This window comes from Parasteatoda tepidariorum, chromosome 1 (genome assembly GCF_043381705.1).
Source record: "Parasteatoda tepidariorum isolate YZ-2023 chromosome 1, CAS_Ptep_4.0, whole genome shotgun sequence".
Classification (NCBI taxonomy): Eukaryota; Metazoa; Arthropoda; class Arachnida; order Araneae; family Theridiidae; genus Parasteatoda; species Parasteatoda tepidariorum.
In genome coordinates this window covers 37,505,864-37,528,949 of record NC_092204.1, presented here as the reverse complement: position 1 = coordinate 37,528,949, position 23,086 = coordinate 37,505,864, and the positions used below count along the sequence as shown (strand labels likewise).

Sequence of the window (23,086 nt, the reverse complement as noted above, 5' to 3'; positions counted from 1 at the left end):
CTGAAATTTTTTAAAAAAATGGATTTTTAATTCTAAATTATGTAAGCTACGTCGTACAGAGAATACAGTTCGATGAAACTATTTTATATGCTTAGATTTCAATGCAAAACCGATAAATGTCACGGATTTTTTTTTCTTTTCTTAGATGTTTAAAAATTGCTTATTATTGACATCGACAAGGGGCAAATTGCTTAAATTGCTTATTATACGCGTTATTGATAAAGATTAAGACATGATAATTTTAATAGAAAATAAAAAGACAATTATAAACAAACTCTTTTTCCTGAAAAATATAAACTTTTAACCACATCACAACTCTCATGCAAAGACACAGCAACATTACCAATTCTAAGCTCTTATTAAAATCTTACAATGGTATAAAATTTCATTTCTATAATTACCTGGTTATTTTTATGATGAAAACAGAATCATTTTAGATGTTTACCAATAATCGTAATTACAATCTGATATCACGAAATTTCTATTCAGAAATCGCAAATCTTAATTATGGTGAAAGACACTTTCAACAAATTACCCGAGTTCCATGGCAATAATTCGAATGCCTCACGTGTATGGTATTTCGGGATCATTTTAAAATTTCATTATCGCAAAGAGTGCTATATGCTTCATCAGTAAGTCAACACCTGGAAAATAGTTACATATAGTTGGAGATGAGGAGAGGGGGGGGATTATTTCCAAGCAACATTTCCAATTTAGGACGTGCACATAAATCAGTAATGACGTAGCTTATCCCTAGCTGATGTCAGAGTTTCTGCTGCTCTCGGGAGATTCCAACTTTATCGACATTCTCTTCCAATTAAAGAGATGAAAAGAGAACAGAAAATACCTGAGACTCAACTATAAATCTGATGAGAGAAAATGCAGCAGATTTCGTTAAGCGAAGCATGTTCTGCTGTAATTTTATCTCTTGAAATTTCTGCGTGTTTGACATGGGTAATAAAATATTAATTGCATTTCTACTGATGCGTGAGTTTTGACTTATATTACAATTTCATTCTTGTGGAAAAGGATGCAGCTTTGCGAACGAACTTCTATTAAACTGGGGAAAGAAATGAATGTAACGAAAAATTTTAATTAAATTTCGGAATCGACAGAGCATCGTCAATTGAATTATTCCTTTGGAAGGAATTTACGATTTTCGAATGACAATGGGACGGAATGATTTTAAAGATACTTTTAATGTTCGCATTCATGAATGGTTGGATTGATTTTAGCATTTAATGATCTACCCCGAGTATCAAGCTTTTGCTCATTTAAATTTCATTCAAACATGAAATATCTATTACTCACCTAATGGTTATCGCATATCTGAAGAGAAATATTTAATAGATTGTAAAATATAGTTTTATGATGTCACAGCAAATTTGAAAATACTTTTGCAATTGCTGATGGTTTTTAATCAAGACCCTTTACTTTCAAACGATGCATAGTAAAATAACATGCAATGCATTTTTGAGAACAAAATAAGTGTTACGGGAGAGTTCTGGAATATAAAACCAAATTCCGATTTCGAACATTTTATAGATATTATCTTCATGATATTAAGTCCTAATTAAGCTCCTAGTTGCAAAACTGTAAATACGAAACATTTTGAAGCGATTATAAATAAATTAATAGGTTTATAAATTGACAGGTCTAGTTTCTTAAAGTCAACGTTATTTTGTGAACGATATGTGTTAAAGTAATTTTTTAATTTTTATATGATAATAATAAAAAAAGACTTATTATTTTATCAGAAAAAACTGCCTTGTTTTTTTTACCGTCAATATTTCAACAACTGCCATTAATTTAAACAATTTGATAAAATCAAAATAATGTATTTTTTTAACATCAAAATCTATCATTTTGCTTTTTATTATTAATTAAATTCAGAATCACTGTCTTAAAATTTATTAAAAAAAAGAATTTATCTTTCAAATTTATACACATCACTTTTGTTATTTAAGTAGGCATGAAGCAATTTTTTTTAAAGAAAAAGAAAAGGAAACAAAAGGCCTCTGACAAATTTGTTCCAAACACTAGTTCTAAAAAAGCATAGCAATACTTAGTTGCGATGGAACAGCAACGAAAATGCCCAACCATTTGTAATTATCCAAAAAAGCAAAGTATATTTGGACTAAAGTTTTCTTATCTAGGATTAGATTGTAAGCAATTAGCAACGAAGTACTTACAGTTCATATCAACGGTTACAGCAGCAATCGCCGGTTGTGAAAAATTGTTATTAGAAGCTTGACAAGTGAAAACAGCCATTAGGTCGTGTCGTTTCAACGACTGGATTTCAAGCTCGTTTCGTACAACACCATGTGGCGTTACGGTATAGGTATCATCTAATAGTACTGATTCTCGCCACCAGGTGACAGACGGCAGAGGCTTTCCTAAATAAAGGACAAAACTGTTAATAGGCAACTAATATTCATTGTATCAATAAGTATAAATTATTAATTATACAGATCGTTTCGCAATCACCGCCCACAATATATATTTTTGAATGGAAAATAAATGAAAGTAAAAAAATTAAAACAAAAAAGGGTTCTTATTATTGGTCAAAAATAAATATTTATGAAGGTATCAAATGTGTCAAGTATCCATTGAATCACATTGCCGTAGAAAACAGCTATAGCCATCCGATTTTTCGCGATATGTAGGCATTGACAGCTGTAGCCGCCCTGTAGATTTATCTAATAAAAAAAACATCATTAGTTAACATCATATATCACAGAACACAGTAAAAAAGTAATGAGTGAATGACGATTACAGACTTCGAGAGTTTTCATGGAAAAACTGTTATAAAATTTGATAATTTTTGCTCCGAAATATTCGCTACTGGCCATTAAAGTTGCTACACCAGGAAGTAACGCACTTAACAGAATGATATTTATGGGCATATACATTATAGTTGGAAGAGCAAGTGATAAAATTTTCAGGATATTTGGATGTATAGATCCTGAGGAATCAGTACTTAGAGAAGACTCCCCTGGCAGCAATAACGGCAGTTATTCTCCTGGGCATCGAGTCGAACAGAGATTGGATAGCATGGACGGGTACAGCATTTCATGTAGCTTCGCCATTATGCCACAATTCATCGATCGTAGTGACTGACGAGTGGTGGCGTGCCAGTCGTTCGGCAACTATTGATCAGACGTTTTCAGTTGGTGAGAGATCAGGAGAACGTGCTGGCCAGGACAACAGAGTGTCAAGGAAGGTCAGGGCAGTGCAGGGAATATGCGGTCATGCATTGTCCTGCTGAAACGTAGCGTTATGAAGGCCTCGAAGATAAGGCAGAGTAACTGGCCCTAGCACATCAGAAATGTAACGGCTGCTGTTCAAAGTGCCGGCAATGCGAACAAGAGGTGATCGAGACGTGTATCCAATGGCACCCCATACCATTACTCCAGATGGTGGGCTGGTATGACGATGTTGAATGCAAGCTGCCAATGGACGCTCTCCGCGATTTCGCCAAACACGGATGCGACCGCCATGATGCTGTATACAGAACCTAGATTCGTCTGAAAAGACGATGTCATGCCATTCCTGCGTCCAGGTTCATCGTTGATCACACCATTGGAGGCTCTCCTGTCTGTGACGTAACGTCAAGGGTAGCCGAAGCCATGGCCACCGTGCTGACAGTACGTGCTACTGCAAACGTCGTCGAACTGTTCGTGCAGACACTTATTGTCTTGCAAATGACCCCATTTGTTTGACCACTCATGATTCGTGACGTAGCTGTACGATCCCTTAGGGCCATGTGGGTAACAAATCCGTCTTCTCCACTCTTAGGGAGGGAGTGGGGCGCTGAGATCCTTCACGGCTTTCCGTCTGACCGTCATGAGGCCATCGATTCCAAGTTCTGCTGACAGTCATGGGATCTCGACCGCAATCTGATCTCGATCAAACTCAGACATGTGCCTGTAGACATTTCTCCTTCTTACAAGAGGCATAACGGAAACTTTTTTGACCAGGAACAACGCTCAAATTCAATTTCTGTATGAGAAACTTACTGTCCAATACCTTCTTTTATACACATTGTAAGGGTCGCTACCGCCGCCTGCTTTGCATGAATGCGCTGATAAGCTAATCATTTGCATATCACAGCAAGCTTTATCCGTTCTGCAAATTTCACGTCCGTGGTGTGTCACTTTCCTGGTGTGCAATTTTAACAGGCAGTCCTGTATAACACATGCAATTGGAAAAAAATGTGTTTCATTAGCAAGCGAAAAAAAATGTGTTACTGTGTGAGTCCTATTGTCCTATTGAAAGTATGCGGCAACGTGTTAATGAATACTGAGTGAAAAACTTGAAGGTCAGTGATATGTTATAATTAATTACTAATCTGTTTCATCAGGCAATCAAACAGGTTTTATAATTTCGATATTTTTGTTCGTAATCTTTCAAATTTTTCAAGTCTTTCTTTTAGTCTGTGAACCCTACACTGAGAGAAAAATATGAGAGTATGATAAATTTTACCACGTTTGCTTTGGTAACGATTTTGGTAAAATTTCTAATAAAATATTGCTTTATAATATTTTATAAAATTTGGTAAATGTGGTAAAATTTGTTAATTTTTTTCATAGTGCACTAGAGTATGGTATAAAAACCATTTATTCGTTTAAATTTACTTTTCAGTTTGGTATTTTATTACCAAATGTAGGATACGAACCATAATTTTAAATACCAGAATTTCCTGTAAAAAGTTAGCATATGAAAGGCTTAAATACAGTACTTTTATAATCAAAATTGCATTTTTTTAACCGAAAGTATTTTTATCAAACAGTCGGTAATTTTAACATAATTTTTTTCTTTGTAGTGTAATTATATATATTTGTTTTTTATTTTCTGAAATTTTTTTTTGTCGAACAGAGTGGTAATTTCTTACCATTACTAATTCACTATTAATAAAATTAGAAACTTATGAATTTTAAATTTAAAGCAAACATATATATTTTTACTGATCAAAACTCTCACTGGTATTTTTTTAAAAAAATATCGATATATGTAATTTGACTCTTATATACAATTTATTTTTACGTTCATTACCAACTTCCAATTTTCCAACATACAAACGTAATTTTTTTTTTAAGTAGACTTTCCTTTTTAAAGATATAAATCGATAAAATACATTTTCTTTCATTATACTGTTACTTTTCACAAATAATTCTCTCCTAAAAAAAAGCTTTTATTCAAAAGGTATCAAATAATTCCATGTCATATAAATCTACGTATACAACAATTTGATTACATTCTCACTAAAAATATCCTATATTTTATATATACTATCAGCTTTCGTGAAAACTTTCTAAGAGAGAAAAAAACGGTAAAAAAAACCTTTACTGAATCACTCGAAATGCTTTGTGATATCTTCGATTTTTTTTCGTCTAACTTGTCAGGAAAAAAAACGTTTTGGTGAAAAAGTTTCACAAATACCTAAAAATGGTAGAATAATATCTCGCATCCATCTTAGCTATACACTTCTTAAAGTTGTCAGATGGTAGGCTTCTTCGCCTTTAACGATTTTCCATTTCTTTGTGGAATAGTGTATGGGTTTTTTCCGTCTTCTATCGTTTCAAAATGGTTGAAGTAAGTGGCATTTTATACGAAACGCATAAACAACTAGTGGGCTGTAGACGATTGTGGTTATAAATTCAGTTCATTTGTGCTTTAGAAAAAGGAAAGTTGGAGGGAGAGTATGATTTATACATTTTACAGATATTGTCCAAGAAGCGTGAAAGCACTGTAAGGAATTTGCGTGAGCGTTTAGAAAATCGATGTAATATTGAGCGGGTGGGTCAGTTGCATTTGGCAAGTTTATGCGGTATTGAATTTGGGGATTATGTAAGTTGATTTATGTACAACCGTAAAAAAGCCAAAATCCGCTTTTATCGAAATTACCAGTAAATATACGAAAAGATGACAAGCGTCTAAGTTTTCTTACACTGCGAAAAAAAACATGGTTAAAAATACCAGAATATTGCAAAATTTACCATGTTTCTGGCTCTCTGGAAATGCCCAAAAGCTCGGCAATGTTTTTCTGAAGTGCATTAATGAGTTTGGTAAAACTTACGAATAAATATGGTTTTATAAAATGGGATAGAATTTGGTAAGTATGGTAAAATTTAGTAATTAAAAACTATTTATTGTGTTAAATTTACTTTCAGTTTTGCATATTTTTACTAAATATGTGCTAATAGGAACGATATTTTTAAAAACTAGACATTTTGGCAAACCGTTACTATATGAACTAAACACTTTTAAAAAAATGGATTAAATTCAGCATATTTTAATTATTAATAGCAAAATTATGTTGTTGTTTTATACCAAAATTTTCATTTCCATACAGTACGGTAATTATACCATTTATTTTTCTCCATGTACTATACAGGTTGTAAAAGACCCGAATTCTAGCCTCATTTTGACTATTTACAGGATTAGTGAGAACGCATTTATGCTTCGAGTATGAGACTAAGAAAATGAATTAAAAATAGCTTTCTAGGTGTAGAATAAAACGAACGCTACTCTGTAAATAAATCAGAGTATCAATGAAAGGGAGAATCAATGAATCAACGATTGGTTTGATTGATAAATATGCACATCAATGAACCAGTGTACTAATTAGCATATTGAAAACCATCATACCAAAGTAAAAGAAGTTCAATAAACGAATGAAATGTGTATACAATATACAGAATAAACGCGTAAGCATATCAATATAACAGCTCGTCAATGAGTAAGCAAATCACCAGATTCAAAAACCACTGCTTCGTTGATTTGTTGATTTTGTGATTAAAACGTCCATTAAATCTCTGGTTATTCACTCACTCTATCATTAAATCTCAGATCAATTGATTCATTGATTTTCTTATCCACCCGTTTGCTTATTTTTTTCTTTCATTGACCTGTTGATTTTCCCATCTGCTTATGATAAATTTGCTGTTTCATCAATTTGCTCTTATTTTGATTTTACAATTCTATCATCAAATCATTTAATAATAATTTCATCAATTCACACTTACTTGGTGATGCTTGTATTTATTAATTTTCTCATACACTCGATTGCTCAAGTCTAATTTGTGCAATTAAGTTATTTTCTGTTACAGATGTTTTTGCATAATTTGTAATTATCATAATAAAACTGTATTATACCTTCATTACCTTCGTTTTAATAAAGCTTACACTTGCTTCGAGACATTTTGCATTTAATCAAGCTTTATATCAGTAACTAAATTAGAAACAAATGTGGTAAAATTGGGGAACTTTATGGTAATGACATTAGAGACCATAATTCTGATTAACAAAAGCAAATGATGCGGTATTTAAACCATTAATCTGGCAATTTTTCCGTTCATATGGTAAGGGTTTACCGAAAATTCTGGTTTTAAATTATAATTCTAATTACCACACATCTAGTAAAAATTACCAGCTGAAAAATAAATGTAACGTGATGTATGGTTTTATCCTCTGTTCTAAGGTATCATGATAAAACTACCAAATTTTATCGCGTTTTATAAAACCGTATTTTATTGTTAATTTTATCAAAGTCATTACCAAAGTGGTTCGGTAAAAATTACTAATATTTCCCTTTGAGACAGATACATGGTAAATTTTATCACATTATGATAGTTTTGACGCTTTTTTTTCTCATTCTGCACGTGAAAAGAGCTTCCAAATATTAAGATATTAACATTTAATATAAGTCAAAAAAATATCTTAAAGCAATCTCATTACTTGTCTTTACACACATTAGATTAAAAACCGATAGTTTTATCTAAAATTATACTGTCTATTTGTGTTGTTGTTGTTGTTACTTATCCCCTTGGTCTAGAGCCCAAGACCAATTCCAGAAGTTAATGTCGCATCAGCAAGTCATAGACAGTCTCTCCATCACTCATCAGTTGCCTCAAAGTGGCACCAATGCAATCCAAAAGATGAGACGGAGAAGCGATGGCCGAGCAATGCAATAGTCATAAGTCTTTTCTTTTGCTCTGAAGGTCAAACACTTTATATGGCCGGAGGTCTATTTGTATAATGTTAAATGCTCTCGGATTTTATTAAATCAACGATTTAAAAAAATATACAGTTTTTAATTTTTTTTTTCTAATAGCATTATTACTATTTCAAATTCCAATTATTTCGATAGCCATTTTATAAAATTTATTTATGAATTTACTTAATTTTATTCCTTGGGGTTGTTTTATTCACTGAAATTGAGATAATTTAAAAATAAATTTTAATAATTTATTATCTTTCCTATAACCTTGAATACAATTAATCAGAAAAACTAATTTAGAAAATATAATTAAGTGCAGTTCTTTCATGATTTACAATAATAATATTGAAGTAATTTAAAATAATACTTATAGTATTATTCTGAACTAAAATACTTAGATAAATTTAAATGCATTAAACCATATAGAAATTTTATGAGCATTGAAATAAGGGCCTATCAATTTTTTTTTCATAATTTGTATGATTTTTCCCCACTTTTAGTCCATATTCTGTCGTTTTATTTGATTGAAGTTAGCCTACTTTTATACCTTTGAAATAACACAACGACAAATGCAAAACACGTTGTGATAGCATATACGCAAAGGCATTGTATTCCCAATTATCTGTAGTTTTTGTAAATTGATATCACAAATTTATTTAAGGCTAACAGACTTACATTAAATTTGAAAAGAAAAAGAAACTACTGACTATTTTCTAAAAATTTTATCCCAAAAATAAAAAGAAAATTTCTTCACACATAATAAATGCAATTTGTCAGAGCTATTTCATACGTAATTCGCAACAGTTGATAAAAAAAAGCATACCTAATATTTTCAAATTGTATGTAAAATTATTTAAAATAAGTAAAAAAAGAGCATTATAAAGGTATATATTTCATTTATTAACATTATCAAAAATAAAAGATAACTCATTTCTTAACGTTTTGAATTTTTTATGCTTAGCGAAATTGTTTATTCTGTTTTTTTCACTGGAAATATACATATTAGATTTTGACTTATAAGATAGTACTTTAAGTGAGTCAGGGAAAATTTCTTTTCGGAAATGTCTGTTACTTTGAACCGTGGGGAAAATCTGACAACTGCGAGGAAAATTAAAGAGTTTTATCAAAATCTTCTGATCCTACCTAGCAGCGGAAAGAAGGTTAAAAAAATGTTTTCTTTGAAGAGTGAATTATTTAAAAAATTTTCTTTCAGGCAACAGAGTGTTAGCTTGTTATCGAATTTTATTAAATTAGTTTTTATATGCATATTGGTTTTACTTTTATATACAGCTTATAAAGACTCAGTTTTTTGAAACATGATAAATTCTCTTAAGAAACCTTTTATTACGAAAATGAAAAGATACCCAAAAATTTAAATTATTACATAAATTTTCGTATTGAATAACCAAAAACATATTGTAATTTTAATAAATTATGCATTATAACCTCTAAGTTAGAAAAAAATACCTTTTGTGTGAGATGAACTATAGATAGTAATTTTAATAACTAAAAATAAATAAGGAAAAGTTTCTATGCATGAATAACAAACCGCAATGCAACACGTAGTGTTTATGGCAATATTTTATTAGGTTTGTTCTATACGAGTAATTGGGTATGAAAATTGGAAGGATATTATTTTTAAAAGAATTATTTTCGCCTACCAAAGCTCATCCTTAGGAGGAAAGCAAATTTTACTTATCCATATTAAATTTCATCACAAATTTAAAATATTTTTCCAGTTTCCCTTTAACTTTGTTTTCGTATTGAGTTATGTTTTTTGACAAGGAAACTGCCATACATCTAATTTTTTCAAATATGAATTAATTTTTTTGGTTTACAGACATATTTTCCTTGTTTTGACTAGTATTCTAAGATCTTTCGTTCGATGGAATATCCTCTGCAGTAAATTAAGTATTATTACAATAGCATAAATTTTATGAGGCAATGTGATACATTTTCAAGGGATAAATTGAAACTTTTTATTGATTCAAAAAAGTTTAACTCCCTTGTGGTATCAGGAAAATTCATTAATTCATGAAATAAATTTTTAAAAAACCAGATGCAATTATATTTTTAAGAATAAAATATATTGTAATCAGTCAAACCTTCTTCTGCTTCACAAATCAAATGGAGATCGTCCTCTTCGTTATAAGGTCCTATTAAACTCTCCAAAATTTCGCCATTTTGATCAGTAATAATAGGTTTCTTAGGAGGCACTGAAAGAAAAACGTATTTAAGATAAATAATGTGCAAAAAGGAAACATTTTTTCGATTAAAAAATATATTTAAACTGACATAAAAAAGCTGAACGATTGAACGAAAAACATTTATAGTTAGATAGAAAAAAAGTAAAAATTTTAAATAAATAAAACTTTTAACTTTGGCATCTTCTTTGAGATCCAAATCTTAGTATTCATATGAAGTCTGACACTAAACGTACATTTTGTAGAAATTGGCAGAGATACCTAACATGGGGTCAGTTGGAGTTCAGATTTCAACTTTAAAATGTATTGAATCATTCGAGTGCTGCATTTTTTGAACAAATTAGTTCTCACTGTTTCCACGTGAGGTCCTAAATCTTTATTTAATAATAATTTTATCAATATTTTAAATTATTCTGCAAAAAAGCACAGACAATATTAAATATAAAAAGCTCAAATAGCAACCGTATTTTAATTCATGATTTTCTGCAGTTAGGAAACTTTCTTTCTGGGTCTTTTTATATAGTTTTGACCTAAACGCACTTATATGATTTCCAACTTCGTAATGATTATTTAATAAAAAAATTTTATTTTATGAAAAAGTTACTATAAAAAATCATTTAATGCTGCTTTTGATAATGCTTTGCATGAATATTAAAAGTATTTTTGCTTACTTATAACAGTTTATTAAACACAAAATCATTTGCCTGTAAGAAATAGAATGCATAGAATATCTTCATTTTTCTCTCAAGATTAAAACCGATTAAGCTTCATGAATTATTTTTGAACGCCAGAACTCAATAACAATACACCAAAAATAATAATGCGTTCAAAAATAATAATGCACCAAAAGCTACTTATCAAGAACTCAGCGAGTAATTTTTTGACTGATTGTGTAAGAGATTTTCTTTGTTCATACCATGTACTGCATGTTGAAACAGATCATTGACTCATTGATATATATGGAAAAATCTATACCATATAACATTACATTCCAAACAAATAGCACGTGCACCTGCATGAAGTATTAGCAATTGCTATAACTACTATATACATTTTTCGAAAAATAGCTGTAAACCTTATTAAAAGTAGTGATAAGCTCCAAGCTATGCTATTTTTATGGAACTTCGATTTGGAGAAACGAATTTGAAGTAGAAACCGATCTGTTGTATTTAAATGTTGAAAGCATAGAACAATAAAACATAAAAATAGAATGATAAGATATGAAACAATGGAACATAGTAAAAGAGAACATAGTAAAAAGAATGTAGTAAAAAGGAACCTAGGAAACAAGGAGCGTAGAAAAAAAGAACATAGAAATAAAACAATAAAAAGAAAAACGGAATACAGGAGTCATTGTTCAAGAAACGTTTTAGCTCCCAATATCTCGACACGTATGAGGATTCGCAAAAAGTAATAAGAAAGAAAGTAAGGTAAAATTTACAGTCCTTTTGACACTATTGGAACAACAAAAAGCTTGGTGATTTTTACCGAAGCACTTTGGTAATGATATTTGTGAAATAAAATAAAATATGGTTTCGTAATATGTGATAAAATTTCATAATTAAAGTCTGGTAAATTAGTAATCAATAATCATCAAATACAAAATGTGATGATTTTATCTTGTTATTTTGGAGCATTTCATAACAACCATTAATTTGGTTAATGTGGTAAAATTTGTTAATTCTATCATGATATCTTGGAGTATGTCATAAGAACCACTTATTCAGTTAATTTTATTTTTCTGTTTTGAGTTACTTATTAAATATGTGGTAACAAGAACTGTAATTTTTGAAACCGGAGTTTCTGGTAAATTGTTACCATATGAACAGAAAGTTACCAAATGAATGGCTTATGAGCGAGTTTGTTTTTACAACCAGAATTAGTTCTTTTTTTTTTCGATTACCCGAAATATCATTATTCGAGGGTAATTTCTGCGGAAAATTTTTCTTCCTGCAAGGTTACAGTCAGTTTTACTTTAATACGGTTGAGCCCACTCCAAAATTTTTAATCATGTAAAATAATGTATGGTGATAATCTATCTAGTTTTATGTTAATAACTTTTAATTATAAGTCAGATATAAGTAAATAATAAATTTATAATTTGCTTTGGCATGATTAAGGAACAAGAATCAGTAAATAGTAACAATTTAAACTGCTATATAATTACTGTTAAAAATTCAAGCAATTTAATTAAAAAGCTATTTTGGTAAATAAGCTTACTGAAATAGTTTGGTATAAGAAAATCACGAAAATATGTTTTTTCTTAAAAATTAATTGCTCGTTAATGATTTCATTTTCATATTTTTGAAGAAAAATATTTCAGTCCTGCAATATTTTGATTGTATTTGTTTCGGAAAATTTTGTAAATATGAGCCTGGATTCACGAAAATTGTGGGAGAACCAATGAATAATTTATTTAAACGCTTGAATACCATTACCATTATTTAATTAGTTTACGAGCCTGAGAAGATTGTAAATGGAATCATGAATAAAATTTTCATTTTCAAGCAAGAAGACTTGTGCTAATTTTATGTCTAAATGAGAAAATTTTTATTCATGCCCTTCCATACATCTCATAAAAATAATAAGCTGCATTTTAATACATTTGAAATGCTTGCTTACTAGACAGCAAGAATGCTTGAATACATAAACTCAGGAAAATCGTGTTAGTATACGTAATACCTCCTAAATTTGTATTTTGTGGTTTGCAAATTTTATAAAAATTTTTTTAAGATTTGCACTTATAGAACACTCATAGATTCTAAAATCCGTTTTTATTTGTACATAAAAAGGTTGAAATTTGTAATGAATAAAAATATTAACATAATGAAGATTTTTCAAAAAACTTCAACACCATATTTAATTTTTTTCCTTTTTTGGTCTTTATAGGAAAATATCTTATCAAAGAAAGATGTGTGCAAATCATTCGTTACTCTTTTTATTTGATAAGATATTTTCTAACATTGTTCGGGAGGCAAGTGCATAATCTGCATTAATATGTTAATTTTATTTAGTGTTGCATGTAATAAAGAGTGTTGCATGTAATTAAGAACACAGACGTTTATGTGCAATACATTTCTGGTGCCGAAATAAATCTGCTTAAAAATACGAATCGTAAGAACAATTTACGGAGTTACGAACACATTTGAAAACAAACGGAACTTCCAGCATTATTCTTACGCAATGGTAAAACAAAACGAAAATGACCTTGGCGACAGTCTAACGTTACGTTTCTGAAAAGAAAAAAAAAGTTCGAGGTAATGTGACTCGATTTATTTCTCAATTAAATTCTGATTTTTCTTTAGAAACTGACTGTTCAAATGAAAGTATCGAACATATTAGTCATCGGCTTTCTAATTGCTTGTTAAAATTGACGAAATTCGATAATCTTATTCATAGCCATTAACTGACGCTAATTATGAAAATGATATTGTTCAATGTGAAGAATATGTGGATAATGTCGAACTCGCTATTCTCAAAGCAAAGAAATAATATTAATTCGTAAAAATATTTCGGGATCAATTGATTAAACTCGTCGGCATCAGTTGAAGTACCTATTTCACAAGTATCGACTGAAGTACCTACTTCTCAAGAAGCCATTATGGCACCATTTTATTCATCTGTTGAGGATATTGTTATACTTACTTTTTAGCAATTGATAAACATGTGTTCTTGCGGATATATTTAGAAGATGAGTCAAGGCGTTTAGTTGAAGGAATTAGTATCTGTACCGACACGTATGAAACTACGGAAAATACATCAAAATCTACATGGGGATAAAAAACAGAAAAATTCAAGTACATTTAGACTTTTTGGAGAATATTTTGCCTATAAATAATCCCACTCTTATTGCTTTGAATGAAGTATTTATTGAATGCAATAGGAGACTATAAGCTTTAACCGCTTTAGGAGAGGGTATTAACGCACACGGGTGTGTTTTGGGTCCTAAAATTTTACGTGCTATTCTCGACGATATCTGTCGCCAGTAGATTACTTACACGATGAAGGAGAAAATATCAGAAGGCGATAAGAAGAAACTAACACAATACCTAACAGATGAAGTTGAAGGTGCTCTCACATAATTAAAATTTCGAGGTGAGCAAAGCTTTGATTATAATTTTAAGTCCTCTACAGCTGCATTGCATATTAATTTCAGAAAGCACTGTTAATTTAAAAGACAATCTCTTCTGTCTATTTTGTGTCACTGTTGGACATTGGGCTCAAGACTGTAATCGAATAACTGGTATTGATACTCGAATTCAAAAGTTAAAAACTTTTTGTCGGCGCTTCTTGTGTACTCACCGTGGCCATAGCATAGAAAAAAATTGTTTATGTAAAGATAAAATGTTTGTATAAAATGCAGAAAGAAGCACTATGCAATCATTTGTAAAAGTAGCGTTTCAGCTCAATCTAGACACTCCACTTTTACAAATAATATAGAAATTTATGCATCGAATTTCACCCTTTTACAAACTACTCGAGTGGATGTAACTGGACCAACTGATGTTACTAAGCTTGCAAGATGTATTTTAGATTGTGATAGCCAATCCAGTTTCATTCATTCTCACATTGTGGACTACTTAAAACTAGATGTCATTAGCTCTGATACTATTGAAGTTCATGAGTTCGAATCATTGTCAAATCAGGCAGGCTCAACTGAGACGTAAAGCAAAGTTTAAACTATCGTGTGTTAGGAATCAGTTAGAAGTTTACTTAAATGCATGAGAAAGTTCTTATGCGTATGCATGAGGAAGTTCTTATGCGAAACCCACCCATTGGAGATTGCTTCTACCGCTCACAGGAAGAAATTCAAATTTGCTGATCCTTGTGATACGAGACAGGATGAGCCTGTAGAAGTTTTGATTGGTGCTGACTTTTATTGGTCTGTGGTGAACTCGGAAGTTCCATTTAGACTTTCTGAAACATTTTGCTCATTCCATTAGTTTTTCGCTGGATTTTGTCTGGATCCAGATCACAAACATCTGTCACTTCTGCATCATCAATTCATAACAGCATCTATGTTTTGGATAATCACATCAGAAAACCATGGGACTTGGATACTTTTGGCATTAAACCCATGCAGGAGAAATAAATGGCTATGCGCAACTCAGGAATTTTGAAAATCTTTCACGAGTCTTATAAAATGTTAGAAAATCGTAGAGTTGATAAGTTGCCATAGAGAAAAGATTTTACTCTTTCTTCCGACAACTATGCGGCATATAAATGCTTCGATATTTTGTGGAAGAAGCTCCAAAGAAACCCTAATTTAAAAGAAATGTATGTAAAACACATCCATGATTGCATTGGCAAAAATCAAACTGAAATAGCAATGGGCACTCATATTAATGAAGAGAGTAGCTATTACATACCCCATCATTTAGTCATAATAGAGAAATATGAAGAATTTAAGAGGCGAATAGTGTTCGACGCCTCTCCTCATGCAGCGGGCAATCCATCATTAAATGTTGTTTTATAACAAGGTCCCAACTTACTCCCATAGATTTTAGCCACTTTGTTACGATTTCGACTACACAAACAATCAATTATTAGTGATGGTCAAGCCTTTTTACTGACAATCTGCACTTGTTTGAGTTGTCCGCATTTGTTTGAGAAAGACTGATGTGCTACTAAATTTTTATGTTTCAAATCAATACAAAATGCTGATTGACGTTTGCATCTAGGTAATGAGATAATTACCTACCGGTTTACACGACTACCATTAGGAATAACTTGCAATTCATTCCTCCTTTCAGCTACTCTTAATGAGTTATCCTGTATGTACTCAGACATTTATCCTACAGCAACTAAACATCTTATTATTGTGGCACGAGTGGCTTGGTGGGGAGGATGGTGGAAATGTTTATTAGGACTAACAAAAAGATGTTTATGAAAATTCCTTGGTTTATCCTTGTTAGATGAAGAAGGTCTTGCCGCAGCATTAGTTGGTGTTGAATCCGCTTTAAATTAACGACCATTCGTTTATGAGCAAGGGAACGATGGTCCCCCTATTTCCTCACCGGTAAAAGGTTTACTACAATACCCTCACACCCAACAGCGCCTAATATCAATCTGGCAAAAATGTACAACAGCAGCAGGATTTATGGGATGCCTGCTGGAGAAAATGGTCTAAAGACTATGATTCCATCAAGTTAGTAACATTCTAAAACCATCTCATGTTCGTGTTGGAAATATAGTGTTGCATTAGGAGGATATAAGACCAAGGCATGTGTGGAAACGAGCACTGGTCACCGGATTCATCAAAGGACGCGATGGAAAAGTCCGCACTTGTACTTTCTGATAGCAAAGAGATATCTTGACCTGTTTAACTGGTCATCACTCTCGAGGTTGACAAGGGATGTTCCGGAGGCAAGCACATAGCCTGCATTAATATGTTCATTTTTTTTTTAGTTTACTTCATTTACCTTTCTTGTTTCAACAGCACCATTAGATATCGTTGGCAGTTTGTATGTCCTAAGTTTTGTTCTATGTTAGATTTAAAGAGTGTTGTAAGTATTTAAGAACACATATGCTTATGTACAATGCAAACACTGGTAAAGCAAGCGTATAATCAAAAAACCGGATGATTAAAATAGCATTTCATTAACCATAATAATAAAACATATTAAAAAAATATTTTTTTTTTATCCTTTCGATATCCTCAAACGTAATTTCGTATCCGCAAACGTTTAATGCAGGATTACTTTGCTTTCTAGCAAAGTTACTGGTTTATTCCATATTACTCAATTCCGCAATAGTTGGTGTGAAATTTAAAAAAAAAAGTATAGCTGCTTTATTTAAATAATTTAAATTCCTCTTTAAGACCCCTTTTTTTAAATTTGTATTAAGAAACTTTAGAACAAAAATGATTTTCCAAATTTCAAAATAAAAAATGAATAAGACGATATGCATATTAGAGCTATAATTAGTTCTATAAAATAATCCCTAATCAAGCTGGTACAGAAGTTATACTTTGAAGGTATACTGATGACATAGGAATTTATACAGGATTTTATCTAAAGTCTATTCACTCTCTCAGTAAATCTGAATCAAATATGTGTTCCACATAAGTTTTCAAAGAAATGGATATACTCAATTGAATAACAGCGCAAATCCTATAATCTCTCGAAAAATAAATAACATCCTATATATCTCTGTAAGCCGGTAGACTTTCCATTTTGAATCTAAGTTTGTCTGAAGAATTGTCTAGGATTAAATTTCATTTACCGAAAGTATCTCAGAACTGAAGATGTTTTTATTTTTTATTAAATTAGCATGTATTATTACATATAATGATGAGGATCACGAATTTTTGTTTCCTATTATAAATAAATATTTACTCACTTGAATAATCCTTTTAAAACTATCAAATAATATTTATGATTTCACATTAGGAAATGTCTAATTTTTTTACAGGTGGTAAATAATATCTAAATCGATTAAGAAAGATTTAAGTTTATTTATTTGTTTTCAGATCAAGCCGAAAGGTTTAAGCGTCATATTATTTTTAAATTAAAATTACAATAGATAATTCTTTATTTTTATTTTATTTTATTACATTACAAAATATAATGAAAGCCGTAAATACAAACTACAATTTTAGTGTAACTGATTAAATTTTTATTGCGGTACATATTTGAATAAATTTTTGTTATGGTGAATCTATGTATGTTATAAGGGATATTGTATTTTTTTAAGAAAATCTTAAGAACATATGTATTCAATAATATTAATATCTGCATGGAAGTAAAAATTAAATGACAAACATTGAATTTTGTATTAGAATGGAAAAATATATTGTGCTTTTAAACTGTGAGCTTATTACTGAAATTAATTTTTTCATTTTAATTCATTGGGTGTAAAATATATTTGAGTTTAATTTAAAGTTAGATTCTTGTTAATTAATTCAACTGAACGCTCTTAGAAATGTTACTGTTTTTTTATAATATCTAGGTTCTCGCTTAAAAAAGTATTTTTGTTTTGTTTTATCAATCAATCGAATAACTTTTTTTAAGTTATTGTTTGTAATTTATAGAATGTATATCTTCGTTTAATTTTCTTTCCATAGTAGATTTCATAAAATTATCATCATCATTTTCATTGTTCTTTTGGACTCCCTAAAAATTATGATTAAACAGCTTAGACCGGGTTGTTAAAATTAAAACTGACTGTCCCCATAAGCTCGTAGTTCTGGGTCAACCCTACGAATCTTAATAAAACTCCAAATATTTGTAGCTTAGTGCATCATAAGCCTAAGGTTTCCGTTTTAAAAAAAATTCCTTTAGAATTAAACATTTTTAAAATAAAAACTAATAAGTAAATAAAGAACATCAGGTGATGTTATAACACAGTCAAAAAAATAACCGAGAAAGTTCAAAGAATTACAGAATATTTTGTCTATAACATGTCGGTTAACATTGCGTATGCATCATTTGCATATGGTTTGAACAGAACCGTGCCATCTATAGGTCAAATTTCAAACTACTCTTTAGATAGATCTGTAACTCGACAATCGGCACAATCGACAATCGGTCATTTGAATCTGTTCAGTAGAACCGGAGATGGAAACCTATGAACATTGTCAATTTACACCTAACCACTTTGCACGAGTAATGGATAAGAAGAAGTGTAAACAGTTACTAGAGACTCATTTCTTTAAAAATAAAAATCATTGCTCCTATGTTCGATATTTTCTCATACAATGAAACGAGTGACTGGCACAGTTATATTGGTAATTTTAGCTAATTTTATACTATTATGCTAATTTTAGCATAATAGTAATGCTAATTTTAGCTTATTTTATAGGCTGCGAAAACTATACGTATTGATGTTTTTTGATGGTTACAATACATGTTTGCATATCGAGAATTCTTGTAATTGGTATAAAAACTATTATTAAAAGTAACAGATTGTTTTTAAATATTTTATTCGGGAGAAAATATAATTTATATTGTGAATTTCTCGCGAGAGATATGCTGTGAACTCGTTTATAACTCTTTATTAGCTCTCTAACATAAGCCGTTTCTGTTAAATCCTAATTAGTCAGAACGATCAAAAATGAAGGATGTTACGAGGAAAAATGATCTGGAAAATATTAAGGGATTTCCAAATTTTTATCGTTTTCTTTACCTACACTCTGCTTAAAACAACAATTAAAATACATTTTAATTTTTTCTTTCATACTCATTGAGAACAAAACACATTATCTTAGACTCTATGACACTTTTGATTTCAATAATATTTGCAATTTATTGTCAAATTTTTACTTTTCGGAAGTGGATTCTCTAATTACTAATTAAGTTTCATAGATTGCTAAAACTATACATATTGATGTTTTTTGATAGTTACAATACACGTTTGCATATCGAGAATTCTTGTAATTGAATCACATTCGAATCTTGGTAAAAAAAAAACTAGTATTAAAAGCGACAGATTTTTTTAAAATATTTCATTCGAAGAAAACGTAATTTATATTGTAAATTTCTCGTGAGCAAGATGCTGTGAACTCGTTTATAACTCGTTATTAGCTCTCTAACACAATCCGTTTCTGTTATATCCTAATTAGTCAAAATGATTGAAACATGTTACGAAAAAAAATGATCTAGAAGATATTGAGGATTTTCAAATTTTTATCTTTTTCTTTACATACATACTCTGGTTAAAGTAGCAATTAAAGTATTCATTCTCAATTTCGTTTTATACTTATTGAGTAAAACTTAAATAATTGCTCAATATATAACATGTTTACCAGAAAAGACATTATCTTAGATTGTATGACACCTTTTGATTTCAAAAATGTTTACGATTTATTGGCAAACTTTGATTTTTCAGCAGTGGATTCTTTAATTACACGGAGAATTTACATAAAATGCGTTTGTTATGGTTGCTCAAATAATTTAATACCACAAATTTTCCATTTCCATTAGCTCTTTTTTTTCAATTGCATACTGAGTAAAATATGTTGAAAATTACCATACTATGAAAAACTCTACCTTGTTTCTGAGTCTATGGGAACATAAAAAAAATAAATTACCAAACTGATTTCTTAATTATTCTGATAAAGCTATCAATTAAATATGATTTTATAATGCGTGATAAAATTTGGTTTAAATGCCTTATATTTTTGATCTATTACCAGAACTTTGGTTATTTTTACCTAAAATGCATTTATCACATAAGTACGTTAATTTTCTGATAATTTTTTTCTCCGTGTAAAATGTAACAGATTTGATTTAAATTTAAGTAAGTAATTATGAAATGAATAATTGTTCAAAATTTTATATGGAAAATTCCTTTTTAAATTCCTTTGATTACAAAAAAGTTTAAATTTTCTAGAATATATTTTTCCGCTTTCGACTACGTACTCTATCAGGAATCGAAATAAAATGAAGCAATGCTGGGTTTTTTAAAGGAAAATACGTTTTCCTGATAAACAAGAGTCTCTAAATTCGTTATAGTATTCCTTCTAAACTTTTGGAACATTGAGAAAATCATTTATACGCACAATATTATGCATACTATGAATTATAAGAAAAAAAAATTGTTTCCGAAAAAGTTTTTTTTTTTACTTTTTACGAACAGCTTAATACCAAGCTAGTAAAGATGCACAGAATACTTTCAAAAGTATGTATGAAAATAAGTTTGTAACTTTTAAAACATAAATAATCCACTACAAGCTGTTTCTCTCACAATTAAAAAAAAAAAAACGGTGTCAGTTTTGACATCCAAGTAAGCCTTTAATCCTGAAATTTAGCCTAAATAGGAAAATATTTTACATCATTCATGACTTATATTTAATTTTCAATTTTGAAAACTACATCTTTTTTAATAAAAAAAACTAGTTTGATTATAAATATAATAATAATAATAAAGATTTTATCAAATATCAGTATTATACGTCGCAACAATTTTCCTGGCTTTCTTCTTCACTTTTTATTTTCATTTGAAGTATATTATACTTTTTTGTATATGAAATTTTCTGTCAAATTTCAATTATTTATCATGTATACTATCTTGAAAAATACAGATACCTTTGGATAAAATCATATAATCTTTTAAAAAAAAGAAACTTTGGATTGCCTAGTGAATGCGACTTGCTTTGTAAAGATCCTCATTACACATTTGTTATTTAAATTTTGTGTAACAAATAATAAAATTTTTCTCAAAATATCTTTATTAAAATCACGATGCTGTATTTGCAAACAATATAATCAGTGCATTAGAATATGTTTTATACTCTTTATATTTAAAACGCACAATATGAGATGTTTCCAATAAAATAATTCTACACATTCTGTTATTTCCCGATATAAAATATTGTATCAGTTTCGAATCGCATTAGCTTTCTTTTTCCATTTTAAAAGAATTTTATTTAGGAATTTCTTGAGGCTCTGCTTGCTTTTAAATAATTTATATCGCCGAATTTACTCCAGATATAAATTATATTAAACATAAACCTCGACGCTTTCCCGACTAGCAAGAGTAGTTGAATTTGAGCTGGGGTGAAATCTTAATGACAATACAAGATTTCCTGATCAATACAATCAAACTTTGTACCGAAATAATTTTATCATAAAAAAACTTCGTCCATTTTACCATTGCAACAAAGTTTAGGACCCATAACTAAGAAGTAGAAAAAAAACTAAAATAACTAAAAAACTAAATTTTAGAAAATGCGTATTTTAGATGGACTCTGGTTTTTAAAATTACATTTCTTCTTACCACTCATTTACTAATAAATACAAAACTGAAAAGTAAATTTAACTGAATAATGGTTTTTATACCATACTCTAATGCAAAATGATTAATCTTCCCCATATTATCAAACTATGTTTTTTGTTAATTTTACTAAAATCATTACCGAACCGCTTCACTAAAAATTACTCAGTTCTTTGGTGTTCCCATAGAGCCAAAATCATGGCAAATTTTACCATATTTTGGTAGTTCTGACCATGCTTTTTTTAAGAAGACCGCGTCGGTTTTCAATAAACTTCCACCTTTATCAAAAGTTCCCTATACTGCTTTCGAAAGTAACGCTCCTTATTCTATATTTCCGTTTTGTGTATACAAGAATAAAATCATTTTATTCTATTTTAGATCATTTAAAAACATCTATTTTTTTGAAGAAGAAATACTTTAATTCTTTACATTTTTGTGATAAAAATACTTGCAATGAAATATTTTTAACCGAATTAAATTATTTTTTCCAAATAAAAACCTACTGAAAACGTACATTTACGTACATGAACAAAGTAATACTATACAAAATAATATGTGTGTTTTATACTCTTTATATTTAAAACACANATTTTATTCTATTTTAGATCATTTAAAAACATCTATTTTTTTAATAAGAAATACTTTAATTCTTTACATTTTTGTGATAAAAATATTTGCAATGAAATATTTTTAACCGAATTAAATTATTTTTTCCAAATAAAAACCTACTGAAAACGTACATTTACGTACATGAACAAAATAATACTATACAAAATAATATGTGTGTTTTATACTCTTTATATTTAAAACACACAAAGTAGAATGTTTCTAGCAACATTACTATGCGAATCCCATAATCTCTCGATAAATAACGTCGTATCTGTTTTGATGTAAGACAACTTTCTCTTTTCGTTTTAGATGAAATTTTATCTAGGGAATTTTCTGGGATTCAATTTGATTTCGAAGAAGGAGGGGCAATTGATATCGGTAGAGATCTAGGGAAAGGAAGATTTGGCAGTAAATGCCTAAGTCTCAGTACATCCCTAATGCCCCAGTTAAAACTGGATAGTTTGCATAGCAGAAAAGAAGATTTCCATTTTGATGGCCTATTTAAAGAAATGACTGTACTTACTACGAATATTGACTTATTTTTCCCGCTCGACCT

The 23,086-nt window shown here is 29.9% G+C and overlaps 1 protein-coding gene across 2 annotated transcripts in view; it reads right to left on the bottom strand.

Moving 5' to 3' along the window:
* The window catches only part of LOC107444435 (neural cell adhesion molecule 2-like), a 205,311-nt gene that overhangs the window by 63,335 nt on the left and 118,890 nt on the right, over positions 1-23,086 (bottom strand). For both annotated transcript variants that reach the window (XM_071178773.1, XM_071178770.1), the window contains exons 3-4: positions 10,108-10,218; positions 2,193-2,396 (exon numbers count right to left, since the gene is read on the bottom strand). In XM_071178773.1, coding sequence (XP_071034874.1) covers positions 2,193-2,396; positions 10,108-10,218 — 315 coding nt within the window. The remainder of the gene's footprint in view (positions 1-2,192; positions 2,397-10,107; positions 10,219-23,086) is intronic.